We start from the raw sequence: 14,610 nt of genomic DNA, 5'->3' as shown, positions 1-14,610 counted from the left end.
GGTTTGATTCTCAGCACTGCATATAAACACATGAATAAAATAAAGGTCTGACAACATGTAAAAAAACTATTAAAAAAAAAAAAAAACAGGATTGGAGGTGTAGCTCAGTGGTAAAGTACCCCTGGGTTCAACCCTTAGTACCAATAGAAAATAGGTTACTGTGGGAATCTAAGTACTTCATTACTCAGCTTTCACACTTCCCATGTGGCTTCAAGGTGTAATTACCTAGGTAAACCTATTAAGGAACCAAAGTTGTAATAACTTCGCAATTAGGAAGCTTCCAAGTCTGACTCTTGGTAACATGAGAATGGTATAAGCTTTGTATCTTGGTCATCGTGCTACACCTTAATTCATAATGCACAATGTATTGAATGTTAACTAAACCACTTTCTCTTTTTTTCCTCCCCAAGGCTGAAAGTGCTTATCTAATCTGGTCTGCAGAAAATTTTTGATAGGAATCTAGAATAGAACATACTGAATTTATCTCTCTCTCTATTCAATATGTGCATAGAGTAAAATAAAGTTATGAGAGCACTTTTCTTCTTAAGTTCACCAATCTTTCTTATAACACAATTAAACCCATACCCTAAAAATGGAAGTAACAGACTGATTTCTTATGTGTTTAAATTCCCACAATAGAAAAGAAACGGATTCAAACACTCGTATATTCATTATTCAGAAAAAGAAATCCATAGAACATTATATACTAAAATGGGAAGGTCCTAACTACTCAGCACAAGTTTTACTCTGAACATTTCCTTGATCTTGATATTTCTGTTTTACACATTTAGCCAGGCAAGGTAGCACATGCCTGCAAATCCAGTGACTTTGGAAGGCTGAGGCAGGAGGATCACAAATTTGAGGCCAGCCTCAAAATAAAAAATAAAAGGGGCAGGGATATACCTGCAATTCCCCAGCCTTCCAAAGTTTACAAATATCTTTAATGATATAAGCATAACAGTGTTCTCTCTCCACCCTAAACTTAGCACAAATTAGTTTACTAGCATGAAATTCAGAGCATGGCAACATTCTTCAGACTATAGATAGAATAATATCATCAATCAAGTTTTCAGCCACTGCCTGGCCGGAAATTCCTTGGCTTCAGATATATGAAAGGGGTTGTAGTATGGTTAAAAAGTGGCATAAGCAATACTGAAAGAGGCAAATACTTTGGGGGAGAAAAATTACCATAGACAATTGGCTCTTGGCAGACTCAGGGGATTAGCAGGTGGTAATACCCAGAATTATCTTGCCTTTAATTTCATATCAAAACTTAAATCAGATATAACATACAAAAGCATCAGGGCAAAAGAAACTACAATCAGTTGAGGCATATTTGAAAAAATGGTTATTAAAAAGTCAAAACTCATGGGGCTTGGGATGTAACTCAGGGGTAAAGGCCCTGGGGTTCAATCCCCAGCAGCACAAAAATAAATATGTAAAAATAAGTGAATCAACTGGGAAGTCTTGTTTTTGTGGTGCTGGGGATTGAACTTACCTAGGGCCTCACACATGCTAGGTAAATACTCTTCCACTGGGCTACATCCCTAGGGAAATCTTAAAAAAGTCATAGCTCACAAAATCATATTAAGTATTTCTCAGCCCAATTTCCTTTCTTTAGAGAAATTTCTTTCCTGGCCAGTTAGCCATCCCATTAATCCTTGTGCCAGGTGTTGGGAGTTCACATGAAAGGTACTTGCTCACAATCCTGGCTCAACTTTGGGTGGACAGTGACAAAACAGTCTATGTAGAGCTAAAAAATGGTAGGAAAAAAAAAAACAACCCAAATAATCAAAACAATCAGGAAAATACTGGGAAAAGAAAATACTTGGGCTATCAGAGTCCCTCCCCACCCCACCCCACCCCCTTTCTTTTTCCATACTGCAGATTAAACCTAGGGGCACTTACCCACCCATCCATATCCCCAACCCTTTTTATTTTGAGGTAGGGTCTTGCTAAGTTGGTGAGACTGGCCTTGAACTAGTGATCCTACCAAGTTCGATATGGTTACAAATGTGCACCACTGCGCCTGGCAATTTTTTTTCATAATATTTTGCAGATGTCAGTGGAGAAATACATATTTCCAGTAATTCAAGAGTTAGGCCTATATACACCTCAAGTAGCCAGCTGAGCTATTAAAATCAAGACTCTAAATTAATGCAACTCACTGGAGTCACACAGCTTAGTATTATGCATGTCCAAACTCTCAACTGCAAGCTCTTGTCTGTCCCAGTAATATATGTCAAAAGAGGAAGAACTAAGTAATCCAATTTCTGATAAAGTCTTTTTAATGGAAAATGTAAAACCCCTTTTAACTTTAATGTACAAAGCCATATGTAACACTTGCACTTTAACAAAAGCAAGCCAATGTTTTAAAAAAATACATCATTAAATGTATATATGTATATATTTACATAGCATATTAAGTTTAATATTTAGCTTTTAAAACTTCACATAAATTTTACCAAAATGAGACAATTTTAAATAAATTACACCTTTTGAAAATGTTTAATTATACAGTCAATAGCTTCAACAAAATATTGAAGTGTCTGTATTTAGTATCTACTTTATATACTTTATATCTTACAAATTTTACAATTATTTGGCAGTAATTTTCTGATTATGACATGACTGCTGTGCGATTCAGCAATTTCCCAAACGCAGGCAATAGCTGGTGTTTGTGTCCTATTCTCACAGTAACTGTCTCAATGTAGTGAAAAATATCAGTTATCTTATTAAACTGTACAAGGGCACATTTACACTTGATCAACAATATAGCGTAGAATTTTTTTTTTTACCAAAAATAAATACATCATTTTAAATCTGACATTTTCACAAACATCATATACACTATGATACAGAAACAGCTCTGAAGTGCTGTTTTTAAATTTAGCTTGTTTTAGGACATTGAATCACAGGAGCTGTGACATATGCTATACTGCTGTGGTGTCAGTAACAAGTAATCACTACAAAGAGAATTTCTTGGCACTGATGGTTTTGTGAAGCTTAAGTCAGTGTGCACACATGTCATCATTCAAGGGGAGGTAATCCCAGTTCTACGGTCTAAAATCAAACAGGACCACACTTAATTTTCTTCCATATCCTCTACTTCATCTTCATGTATCTTCAAAGCTCTCACCATTTCTTTGACTGCATGATACAAGATATTTTTAACCTGAAAGAGATATTGACATTTCTCATCACTTGAGATGGAGAGAGACTGACAAATGACAACCACCATGCTAAAAAATATTAATAATTTTAATGGGGACCTAGGAAAGCCAAATTCAATAACAAAAATGTCAAAATTTAAAAGTATTGCTAAGCCAAAAGTTATAATAAGAGCCACTAAAATTCATACAATTAAATACACATTAATATTAATCTTCGGTTAGCTTGTTGTGACAAACCAGGCAATGACTGCCTAAACTATTATGCATATAATTTATTTTCTGAATATAAAAGGACTAAACATTCATTTCTTACCTGGAGCTTATCATCATAATTGATTTCTTCCTTCAAAAGTCTCAGTTCCTGTGTTAAGTGAAATGACTGTACAAGATGTTCTGGGGACACAAAGTCTTCAGTTACCTGAATACAGCTGTGAAAATTCTGTACCTATTTCCAAAAGAAAACTTGTGTAATATAAATCTAATGAGGTAGGAGCAAAGAAAAGCCACAGTCTAAAACCAGTAGAGATTTAATTTTAACCAGAAATTTCATTTTTAACCAGATTTAGTTTTTCCCAAGTAGCAAATGGATTTCAAGGCAGAACACCACACTTTCCACTGAAAAGCTTCATTGAAAGTGACTTGGTAAAGGAAATATTTTTAATTGATAAAAACCAAACAACAACAACAACAAAAACAACTTCAGAAACCCTTTGGAAAGGCTGATAATTGGATCCTAAATTTTGTTAAGATGGACTTTTTAGACTGGTAACTAGAAAGAATCAACAAAGCAATCAAAATCTGATTATGTTTGATGCTATTTCTTTGGCTTTTACTGTTAACTCATACCAGAGCATAAAGAAAAAGAAATGTGGTTCAGTTTGTTAGGAATGAGGAAGAAAACTGACCACAAATGAGTTTCAAAATTGTACTATGATTTTGGTTATTTGTGTCTTTCTTTCAAATTAGCCAATTAAATAGACTCCAATTTCCTGTGACTTTTTAGTACAACAGTTTTTCAAAACAGCGTTCTCCTCCCTGATTAAACAGTTTTAATAAGAAACCAGCCAATATAATGCATTGTAGATGCCTGACAGTTTTAGCTGTTCTGTACAGTTTTACAGGCTCTTCATTTTTTCAAAGAACAGATAATCTGTTTCACAGAACAGCCCACTATGGGTGAGATGTTCAGTGCTTGTCCCAAGAAAAATTAGCCAATGAAAAGCAAGTCAACAAAAGCCCAACTTCCCTGACATCTTGTCTAATAGATGTTTTATATTAGAAATTATTAACATCAACTTACATTAAGTGTCTAATTCCATCACAGAGCTTCTAAATGCTCTTTCTCTTTTTACTTACTTGAACATGCTGCGAGGAGGGTGAAGAGTTAAGTCCTTCAAAAGTTTTAGTATATACCTTTGGTTTTTGGTACTGGGGATTGAATCCGGTATCCTGTGCATGCTAAGCAAGTGCTCTACCAATGAGCTACTTCCATGGCCCTTTTTAAAATCTTAATTTTGAGACAGGGTCTAAGTTGCCCAGGTTGGCCTCACACTTGTGATCTTCTTGCCTCGTGAGTACCTGAGTAGCTAGGATTACAGGTGTGTATTACCCATGCCTGGTTCGGTATATACCTTTTGGTAGGTCTAGTTCTAGCATGTCTTAAAATCACTTGTAGTCCCAAAATTTCTAGGTCTTACAAGTTCTTTATTTGTATTCTCATTTTGGTCATCCATCATTTTCCTTTAGTTTTTTATTTATTCAGACTTTCCTTAAGCTTTTTGAGTTTATTTGACTGTTGTCTAACTTCAATATCTGGACTCCTCAGGGAATATTTCTGTCAATATATCTTCTCCTTTGAATGAGACACTTTCCTTTTTTGTGTGCATGCCTTGTAATTTTTTTTTTTTGAAAATTAGGTATCTGAACTTTGTAAATGTGTTAACTGTAATAATCAGATTCTCTCCTGCCTCAGAGTTGTTTGTTGTTGATCACTGAGGACCACAGTCATTGTTTAGTAAGTTTTACCAATTTCTTCTCAGAGGCTGAATTTCTTGTTTGGTATAGTCATTGAAGTCTGTACTCCATTATTTCAGTGGTCATCAGTGCCTGAAGAGATTTCCCTCAATATCAAAAATTAGCTGCCCTTTTCTTCATTAGTCTCTGGGTTACTAAGAGTTTTGGATTAGATTCCAGATTCTAAAAAAAAGTTGATTCTGTCCATTTTTGACAGTTTATGGTTATTTTAAAATGACTTTCAGAATGTCGAGTTTTAGCTGGGTATGGTGGCATACACCTGTAATCCCAGGGACTCAGGAAGCTGAGGTAGCAGGATTTGAGGTTCGAGGCCAGTGTCAGCAACTCCGAGGTCCTAAGCAACTTAGTGAGAGAGACACTATCTCAAAATTTAAAAGAATGAAAAGAGCTGTGGATGTGGCTCAGTGGTTAAGTGCCCATGGGTTCCAATTCCTGGTACGCCCCGCATAACAAACAAAACCCAAAGCCCAGAATGTTGAGTTCTATTAGCACTTATAGGATGCTACTGTGTTTTCAAATAACCCCCACATGATACATTTCCTTAAAGGACTGAGGGTTAGTTTTAAGAGGTAAGGGTTCAGTTTTAAAGACATCGAACTTTCCCATTCCATTTATTCCCCGCCTCTTTGTTGTACTGGGGATTTATAGCTTCCTTTACTACTGAGCTACATCCTCAGCTCTTAATTTTTGAGATGGGGTCTCACTAAGTTTCTCAGTCCTCACCAAGTTGTTGGGACTGGCCTTAACTTGCGATCCTCCTGCCTTACCCTCCCCCAAGATGCCAGGATTATAGGCATGCTCCTCTACAGCTGGCTATTCATCCCTTTTCTCTGCCATGTCTTGAGTCATTTATACTTCACTTCCTAGACACATACTATCTTTCTAAATTCATTATGAATAGCTTTTAAAACTTCACATAAATTTTACCAAATTTTAAATAAATTATACCTTTTGAAAATGTTTAATTATACAGTCAATAGCTTCAACAAAATATTTAAGTGTCTGTATTTAGTATCTACTTTATATACTTTACATCTTACAAATTTTACAATTATTTGGCAGTAATTTTCTGATTATGACATGACTGCTGTGCGATTCAGCAATTTAAGGAAAATTTATCATTAAAGATGTAAAATCCACATGGTTTGAGATCACAAATTCATTACTCATCTTTTTTGTAACATAATTTCATCCTCTATAAAATGGAAAAAAATCTACTTTTTACCTTGTAGGTTCTTCAAAAAATAAAAGAGAAATGCATGAAAAAAAAAGGATGCAATTATCTATCTATTTAGTTTGCTGGGGACTATGTTAGAGCACTGGCTCTACCACTTGAGTTTTAGTTGTTGCAGTTTAAATAAAAGTCACTTGGGAGGGGGGACAGTAGAGGATAGGAAAGATAGCAGAATACAATAGCCACTAGTCACTAGTATGGCAATATGTAAAAACGTGGATGTGTAACCGATGTGATTCTGCAATCTGTATACGGGGTAAAAATGGGAGTTCATAACCCACTTGAATCAAATGTATGAAATATGATATATCAAGAGCTTTGTAATGTTTTGAACAACCAATAAAATTTAAAAAAAAAAAGTCACTTGGAAGCTATGGCTGTGACAAAGTAAACATTGGAGGTCAAGGTCTAGCTGTTTTGTCTAGGAATGCAAAGGAAGAATTTCACATACTGAGTTATTTACCAACAAAAGATTTGGGCTGGGTGTGGGTACTAGGAATTGAACCCAGGGGCATTTTATCCCTGCCTATCCCTTTAATTTTGAGATAGGGTCTCATTAAGTTGCTTAGGGCCTTGCTAATTTGCTGAGACTGGCTTGAGACTTGAGATTGCCTCAGCTTCCTGAGTCCCTGGGATTACAGGCATGTGCCATCATGCCCAGCCCTACAAAATTGCCATTTTAGAATGGTTCATAGAATAACAGTGCTGTGGCTACAAGACACACACCAGAACTCCTCTCTTAGTTTAGTTTCTGGAAATACTAACTGTTGACAGGCAAAAGAATGGTGTTTCTTCCCTAGCATTACTGGCTCTTGATTGAATATCACTTGGTTGAAAGTTTTTTGATGGGTACCTTGGGCTCACAAGGGCTTCTAATTTGTACGGTTTTGCAAAGTGTACTGCCTGACAGTAACATTAAGCATTCCTTGGGAAAAATTTCTTTCTTCCCTAGATCTAATTAATTAGAAACTCTGGGAGGTGGGGTATAGCAATCTGTGTCTGATAAAGCTGCTCAGGAAATTCTAATGTATGCTAAAGAATGAGAAATACTGATTTAGAGTCTGTACTATTTTGAGGGCCACCTTTAGTCTATAAGTGTTGAACCATAAATGAACATTTGCAGTACTGCTAACACCCTAATAGGCTGGAAATAATGTATATCAAATCAAAATTAATATTGTAAACAGAGTTCTTATCATTTTCCTTGAATTCTCTCTCAAACTAACATTACTATTGCCTGGCATGGTGGCATATGCCTGTATTATCAGCAATTTAGGAGGCTAAAGCAGGAGGATTTGTGTTTGAGACCAGCCTGGGCAATTTAATGAGACCCTGATTCAAAATAAAAAAGGGCTGGAGACAGGTGCAGTGGTTTATGCCTGTAATCCCAGTGACTCTGGAGGCTGAGGCAGGAAGATTGCAAGTCCAAGGTCAACCTGAAAGACTTAAACTTAGTGAGGCCCTATCTGTAAATAAAAAAATAACAAAAAGTTGGTGATGTGGCTCAGTGGTTAAGCACCCATGGATTCAATCATTGTGTACCAAAAAAAAAAAAAAAAGTGCCTCTGGGTTCAATCCTCACTTCTGCCAAAACAAAACTGCAACAACAAAATAAAACAAAATAAAAACAAAGCAAAACCCGTTACTACTATATTTAAGTAGAGGGCAACAACCTCTCAATGCTGTGACTGTGCTGTCATTATCATACTACATAGAAAAGGGAAAGTAGAACTTCCCGCTTTTATAGCTGGCAATTTCTTGCCATTGGGAGCAAAGAAGGTAATTATTTGATCATTCATCACTTTACTGGCAGACATCAGAGTCACTAATGAGATATGAGTATATAATACCTCTATACTTCTCCTGGGAGGCCTTAAAAATTAAATTTCAAGTCTCTAAAATCAGAGACAACATATAAATGCAAACCTGGCTCATGTTAAAACAATTTAAGCTCTCAAAGTATTCAATTATTTCAAATTTCTTTAAACACTAGAATGCCATTTTAGCAATATAATTAATGAAAACAGACTATTTCAGATTATTCTGTTACTTCTGTTTTTGATTTACATCTACACCCAGAACAATTTTTCAAAGTTTATTCTTTGAACAGGTGTGTCAAAAAGTTTGTATGTACCTGATGAAGTGCTCCTGCTGGCAAAACAATGGCATCCCCAAGAAACTGAATAACAGTACAGGTTCTGACTCCGTATTCTTCTAGCAGTCTTTGGCGGAGTTTTTTGTTTACATACCAGCTTTGGTCACGTATTGGATCGTGTTCGGGTAGAACTTCAAGGCCTTGTTCTTTTGAAATCTGAAATATGGATTAAAATAAAAACATATACCCCATTTATATAAGGCAAAAGAAGAAAAATCCTCTTTAGCTAAATATTTAGTTTATAATACTACATTCTTTGGTCTCAGAATCTTACAGAACCATCATTGTGCTTAAGTTAAAGAAAAAACAGTCTGAAACAATTTAAAAAGCAAAGGATATTAAATAAAGCACACGGAAATGCTATTAATAGAGTGAGTCATACTCCTTTCTCACCATCTCCTTTTTCTATGAAGTTTTCATCTGTCAGGTTTCCTTCCTTACCAATTGTTTAAAGGGTACAACACCTAGATGAGGCAAAGTTTAGTATGGTTTGTCCCCCAACCACCAAAAGCTAAGCCTTCACATGTATGGATTTCATAAACATTTCTTGATAGTGCCCCCCACCCCTGCACTCCCTTAATGCATGTACAAAGATAAAAACCATTTTAGGGTTTACATTCTAATCGTTGAAATATTTACTTGTGACCTTTTCAGAAATTACTCATTAAAATAATCTTTTTATTTACAAGACACACATTATAGATTAAAATATTGGTAATTATTACTGGGATAAGAGAGTTACAATGCTAAAGCCCTTTCACTTTCTTTACATTGTTTCACAGAAAGAACTTGAAATCCTTAAAAAGAAGATGGAGTATAGTAAAATAAGCAACTTATGTTCCCTTATAAAAAATCCCCCAAATTACAAAATTATGAAAATATTTTAGCAAAGGGTGTGAACCAATTATTTCAGGTTGATGGGTTAATTTCTTTAAGAATGTCTAACAATTAAAGGTATGATTACTCAAAATTTCAGTCTAACCAAAAAGTATAACTGAGAAATCAGATGTCATAAAGTAGAATCACTACTTAGGTCAAGAGTCAAACATATCAATCAGATTCTAAGGAAATTTAAAGATCCGATCCTTTTTTAGATGTTTCTATACCACCCAACTAATACCTAGCTCATCAAAACATTGGTCCTTTACTGTAAGGTGGTAAGGAAGATAGGGGAGTACTATGAAATGAGAAATCACCATACAAACCTCAAAATAAACAGGCCTTTAAAAGAAGCAAGACAAAGGAGCTTTTCATTTTCAACAAAAATTCCATCCCTTCAAACTAAAAATTACTGAGTCCTTACTCAAAGTGAAGAGATAAATTGTCTGCAACATAAATTATACCTTTTGAAGAAATTCTCTTATCTTGTCCACATCTTTTCCAGCGTAAATATGCCACAGAGCACCAGGAATTTCACTTGAGTCCTTCAATCTTTTCCTTAAAATGTCATCCAAATCTTCTTCCTCAAATTTCTTGAGTATTCCTAAAATATAGGAGAGTATTTTCAAATTGGTCAGTGAAGACTACCAAAAAGCCAAATATTCTAAAACTGATTTATGAGAACAGCAGAATGCCTGAGTAGATCAGTATTCTTAAAGGAGTCAAACCCAGTTTTATATTCAAAACTATTGAGAGCAGAAACCTGGAACTGTTTCCTGTGTGCTACAGGAAAGATCAATAGTGATTTTCCTGGTTTGTTTTCTGTAAAACAAGGGGCAAGAAAAAGAAAATTCAAGAGTTTTTACTCAATCAGCATTCTCCCTGTCCTCAAAGGGGTGGTCCTAACAATGGCTTGGACTCATAGCATTTCATAATTTATAAAGAACTTTTATGACCATTATCATTCAGTTGGTTTCTATAACTATAGAGTATGGTTGTCAAGAATCATAACCTCTATTTTACACTTGAGTAAAGAGATTCAGTGAGGTGAACGGATTTGCTTATTACTGTGACATTCTGATTAATTCCTATGGGACCTCATATTCTATTATGGTCAATATGTAATCAAATTCTTTATCAACAAAGCTGTAGTTTTGAAGAAACAGGCCATTCTTCTAAAACGCCGACAAACTAAACATCTTATATTTATGTGTAAGCACAAAAAATTTTGGAAGTATGCAAACTTTTGAATTCAATATGGTAAATTTTTTTTTCCTTTCCTTTTTTTTTTTTTTTTGGTGGTACTGAGAATTGAATCCAGGGGTGCTCTATCACTGAAAATGCTCATCCTGTAATATTTTTTATTTTGAGGCATGGTCTCATGATGTTGCCCAGAATGGCCTTGAACTTGTGATCCTCCTGCCTCAGCTTCTGAAACAGAACAGCTGGGATTATAGGCATGTATCACTGTGCCTGGCTCACTACAGTGAGTATTTTAAATAAATCTTCTTCCCGTTTTTTGGTACTGGGGATTGAACCCAGGGGCACTTTACTGCTGAGCTACATCCCTAGCCTTTTTAAAAAAAATTATTTGAGACAAGATCTTGTTAAGTTGCTTAGGGATTCACTAAGTTGCTAAGGCTGGCCTCTCAAGTTGCTGTGATTACAGGTGCGCACCTAATCATCTTTTAAGACAAAAGAAAGCAACTCTTTATATTACAAAGAATATAACAAATGTCTACTAACAACTGCGATGGTGAAACACTTATAATATTTAAACCTGACTACAAAGATTTTTTTATGTGTTCGTTTATTTTTTATTTATTTTTATTAGAGCATGAAAATTATACATAGTATTTGGGATTCTTTTTTTAATATATATATTTTAGCTGTCAATGGAACTTTATTTTATTTATTTATATGCGGTGCTGAGAATTGAACCTAGTGCCTCACACATGCTAGGCAAGCGCTCTACCACTGAGTCACAACCCCAGCCCTGTATTTGGGGTTCTTACAGCAAAAATCATACATACTAGAAATCTGATTTCAATTTCCATTTACCCCACTTTCCTTCCCCTTTTTTTCCTCCTCTACTTATCTTACTTTTACTCCTTTGGTTAATACTTTCTACGTATATAGAAATTCTCTCAGTACATTTATCTATATATGAGATGCTGTGAAGATTCATTCCACATTTCTTTCCCTTCCCCTCCCTTTGTCTCTCCCTCTCATTCTCCCACTTCTACTACACTGATCTTGCTGGGTATTTGGGTAAATTCCATAATCTGGCTATTGTAAATTATGCTGCTATAAATACTGAAGTGGCTGTATCACTATAATATGCTGATTTTAGTTATTTTGGGACAGCTGGGTCATATGATCATTCCATTCCTAGTTTGCTAAGGAATCTCCACATTGCTTTTCAAAGTGGTTGTACAAATTTCAGTAGGATTTCTTAATTCAAACATGTATTAAATTTTTAACTGCTTACTATGGGTCAAACACAGTTAAGATGAGAATTTAAAAAGATCTAGCATAGAGTTAAGAAGGGTCTTAATAAATTCATATGAATACCATACTTGGTAATAAGAATGTTCACAGACTAGTTCAGTCCTCAAGTGTTATTTGTGACAAAGTTTTTCCCATTTCATGATAAAACAAGAAAATAAAGAACAATGTTAAAAGTTTATCATAAGCCAGATGTGGCAGCACACACCTATAATCCCAGGAACTCAAGAGGCTAAGTCAGGAGGATCCTAATTTAAGGCCAGCCTCAGCAACTTAGTGAGACATTGTCTCAAAATAAAAAATGAAATAAAAAGAGCTAAAAATGAAGCTCAGAGGTTAAGCATTCCTGGGTTTAAATCCCAGTACTGGGGTGGGGGAGAGTTTATCATAAAAATTACTCTTTAATTGAAAAAAATAGCTGATGGTTTAAATATGTGTTTTCTTAACAAATTAAAAGTTGCAAATCTTGTATTATTTTCTACTTTTTCTTCCTTTAAAGTTTATTGCTTTATAAACTCAAGAAAGGGGAGAGATTTATCATAAAAAAGAGAATGACAGATTAAATTTACTTTTTAAGTTTAGACCTCTTGGGTGAACTAATAATCTAAATTATACTCTGAAGGATGAATATAGTAATTTGCTAGGAAGACAAGGAGGAGGCAGAAAGACTTTGTAGGTAGAGGAAAAAGCATGTGCTTCAAGTAGGCTAGTATTTCTTATTATTTTTTTTCTGTACTGGGGAATGAATCCAAGGATGTTTCACCACTAAGCTACATTCCCATTCTTTCTTTATTTTTGAGACAGGATCTCGATAAGTTGCTGAGGCTGGCCCTCAAGCTTGTGATCTTCCTGATTCAGCCTCCTCAAAGTTGCTGGGATTATAGGCGTGCACCACCACACCGGCTGTTAAGTATTACTATAACTTTAAAACACTGCTTTCTATGTGACACTTACAACACAATGACAAAAGTTTTTAGATAAATATAGCAAAGAGAATTATTTAAAAATTTTTAAAGTTTTGTCAGAAGACCGATTATTATTACCAGGAACCAGAGGTAGGGAATACACAGGAACAAATATGAATAAGAAGGCTGGGGCTATAGCTCAGTGGTAAAGCACTTGCACAGAATGTACAAGGCCTTGGGTTTAATCCTCAGTACTGAAAAACAAGTGAAGATGAATAAGAAAGTTCCAATAATTAAGGACATGAATGAACAGAAGTAGGAAAAGCAGGTATAATTTCTAACTTGTAGAATACATATAGGAGATGATTTAAGTATAATATAATGATACAATAAATAGGTAATTATCTATCTACAGCATCATAGGCTCAGAAAGAACAAATAATGTTTACATTATTTGTAATAATGTCTCTGGTAGAGCTGGGACAACTCATGTGTGCCTAATGACTCTCAAATCCTTAGAGTAGAGGTCAGTATCAATTAAGAAAGCAGAGTAACCAATGAATTTCTATAGTTCTGAGGAAATTTAGGTTGTGTTTTAAACAAATTGTCAAATGTACACAAAAACAGAGTAAATATTATAATGAATCCCTATGTCCCCAGCACCTAGCCACTACGTCATAAATTCACTCTAAGTTCTGGATACGGAATGTTGTGGTCTAAGGGCTGGCTACAAGTTATATATAATTATATCACAGAAAGTGCATGAAAAGCAGAAAAGAGAACATTTGTAACTCTAGACAAGTCTGTCCATGGGACTGGGGTTGTAGCTCAGTGGTTGATCACTTGTCTTGCATGCCTGAGGCACTGGGTTGAGATCATAGCACCATATAAAAATAAATAAATAAATAAATAGATATTGTGTCCATCTTCAACTAAATACACACACACACACACACACATACACACAAATAAATACATAAATAAAAGTCTGTCCATAAGGTGTCAAAATTAAGTGGTGTCAAAAGCAAAAAGTATTTGAAAAGATAGCAATTAATAGTGTGACTTATTACAGAGGGCAGAGAGTAATGAACAAATCCGAGAGAAATCCCTGAATTACTACCCAAATGTATGTCAGTCAAAGCAACTGCAACAATAATTTCACCCAGGTATAAAAGGTTGAAATGTGACATCAACAGCAAAAAAACTGTTTAAGAGTACTAGAGTAATAGATTAAAAGGGGGCATACTTTTGAGGGGAAAAAAAAAAAAAAGAACAGTTAAAAAGAGAATGGTCCTATATTCCTTTGTGTTTGTTTTTTGCACGGTTGGGGATTGAACCCAAGGCCTCACTCATGCTAAGCAAGCACTCTACCACTGGGTGATACCCTCAGCCCCTAGATTATGCTCCTATTAAAGAAACCAGTAGAGATGAAAAGGTTAAAGACCTATGATTATATATGTATAAAGGAGGAAATAAGTGATGATGGACCAATGTTTTAGAGAAAAATCCTGGGCATGGAAACTAAAACCAATATACTAGACAAAAATGTCACTTTTACTTAAAGAAGAAAGGCTCCTTTCTTCCTCCGATACTGGGAAGGTAAAAAGGAAAAAGACAGATGCTGAGGGTATAGCCCAGTGATAGAATGCTTGCCTAGTATGCACGCGGCCATGGGTTCAATCCCTAGCACCAATAAACAAAAAACATACAAAAACCTAAGAA

At 35.2% G+C, this 14,610-nt stretch overlaps 1 protein-coding gene and 1 long non-coding RNA gene across 4 annotated transcripts in view; one reads left to right on the top strand and one right to left on the bottom strand.

Annotated features, from left to right (window-relative positions):
• Window positions 1-2,270: 2,270 nt before the first annotated feature.
• The window catches only part of Jmjd1c (jumonji domain containing 1C), a 231,227-nt gene continuing 218,887 nt past the window's right edge, over window positions 2,271-14,610 (bottom strand). For all 3 annotated transcript variants that reach the window (XM_071611234.1, XM_071611232.1, XM_071611233.1), the window contains 4 exons: window positions 9,940-10,079; window positions 8,576-8,752; window positions 3,487-3,618; window positions 2,271-3,175 (listed from right to left, as the gene is read on the bottom strand). In XM_071611234.1, the coding sequence (XP_071467335.1) occupies window positions 3,086-3,175; window positions 3,487-3,618; window positions 8,576-8,752; window positions 9,940-10,079 (539 nt within the window). In that variant the 3' untranslated portion in view covers window positions 2,271-3,085. The remainder of the gene's footprint in view (window positions 3,176-3,486; window positions 3,619-8,575; window positions 8,753-9,939; window positions 10,080-14,610) is intronic.
• Window positions 10,851-13,800, top strand: LOC139705431 (uncharacterized). The gene is made up of 2 exons (XR_011707323.1): window positions 10,851-10,961; window positions 12,788-13,800. It is a non-coding gene; the product is annotated as an uncharacterized lncRNA (long non-coding RNA).

The sequence above is a fragment of the Marmota flaviventris genome, chromosome 4 (assembly GCF_047511675.1).
Source record: "Marmota flaviventris isolate mMarFla1 chromosome 4, mMarFla1.hap1, whole genome shotgun sequence".
NCBI lineage: Eukaryota > Metazoa > Chordata > Mammalia > Rodentia > Sciuridae > Marmota > Marmota flaviventris.
Note: the sequence above shows the minus strand (reverse complement) of the source record. Positions and strands in the feature narration are given on the sequence as shown.